This window comes from Wyeomyia smithii, chromosome 2, assembly GCF_029784165.1.
Source record: "Wyeomyia smithii strain HCP4-BCI-WySm-NY-G18 chromosome 2, ASM2978416v1, whole genome shotgun sequence".
In the NCBI taxonomy this organism is placed as follows: Eukaryota; Metazoa; Arthropoda; class Insecta; order Diptera; family Culicidae; genus Wyeomyia; species Wyeomyia smithii.
The window spans coordinates 141,005,361-141,006,347 of record NC_073695.1 but is presented as its reverse complement, the minus strand read 5'-3'; the positions used below and the strand labels follow the sequence as shown (position 1 = coordinate 141,006,347).

General features: G+C 45.5%; 1 protein-coding gene across 1 annotated transcript; it reads left to right on the top strand.

Moving 5' to 3' along the window:
- The first annotated feature begins 296 nt into the window (after positions 1-296).
- LOC129719988 (uncharacterized) lies at positions 297-776 on the top strand. Its single transcript, XM_055671398.1, has one exon. The coding sequence runs from the start codon at positions 297-299 to the stop codon at positions 774-776; it is 480 nt and encodes a 159-aa protein (XP_055527373.1).
- Positions 777-987: the final 211 nt, after the last annotated feature.

Here is a 987-nt window from a genome sequence, read left to right as displayed (position 1 = left end):
GTGAAGTATTGTGCGAAAAATCGCCTCAAAGTGCTTAATTCAATAAAACTTTTGACGTGCTAAGTGCAGTGTTTTTGTGTCTGTAACCAGCTTGCTTTGCTGCACTGTTGTCCTGCTCGATTTTTTTCTCAACAGCGCCATCTCTCCGTCAAATCAACAGTAAGCTTATCCACAAACCCTCCGATTGAACCATCACAACATACTGCAAAGATAATCTCTTCCAAGACTGTCCACATTACCGATTAAATACAGCCTAGAAGTGGGTGTTGGAACTTCATATATAGCATATATCTGCTATGGCTAATACGTGTGCAAAATGCTCCGATGCTATTTCGGGCATCGAGTTTGTTACCTGCCGTGGTTATTGCGGAGCGACATTTCACATGAGTACCTGTGCTGGCGTCTCACGCGCGCTGCTAGGGTACTTTACTTCGCACAAAAAAAATCTCTTCTGGATGTGCGACAACTGTGCCGAGTTGTTCGAGAATTCCCATTTTCGTATGCTGTCATCTAATGCTGGTCTATTGCCACAGCTGAACTCGCTAACTAACGCGATCAGTGAACTACGCGGCGAAATAAAACAACTACACACGAAACCGACTGCCCAATTTTCGCCGTCTCTACGGAATCGTTGGCCAGCAGTAGATCAACACAGGCCCTTCAAGCGACCTCGAGAATCAGATGCAGCCCCACGATCTTCGGACAACTGCACTGCCGGTAGTAAGCGGACTCTGGATAACTTCGTCGTAGCACCCGTTACGAATAACATCGAATAAAAATTCTGGTTGTATATATCTAGGATTCGACCTAATTTCTCTACGGAATCTATGTGAACGATAGCGAAAGCCTATCTCGAGACCGACAACGACCCCGTTGTTGTCAAACTTGTTCCGAAGGACAGGGATATTAGCACGCTTATGTTCGTGTCCTTTAAAATTGGAGTTGATCCATCCCTAAAGGCCAAGGCACTAGATTCAGAAACCTGGC

Bases quoted from the DNA above. Each gene is read 5' to 3' on its own strand.
- LOC129719988 (XM_055671398.1), top strand. From the start codon at position 297: ATGGCTAATACGTGTGCAAAATGCTCCGATGCTATTTCGGGCATCGAG.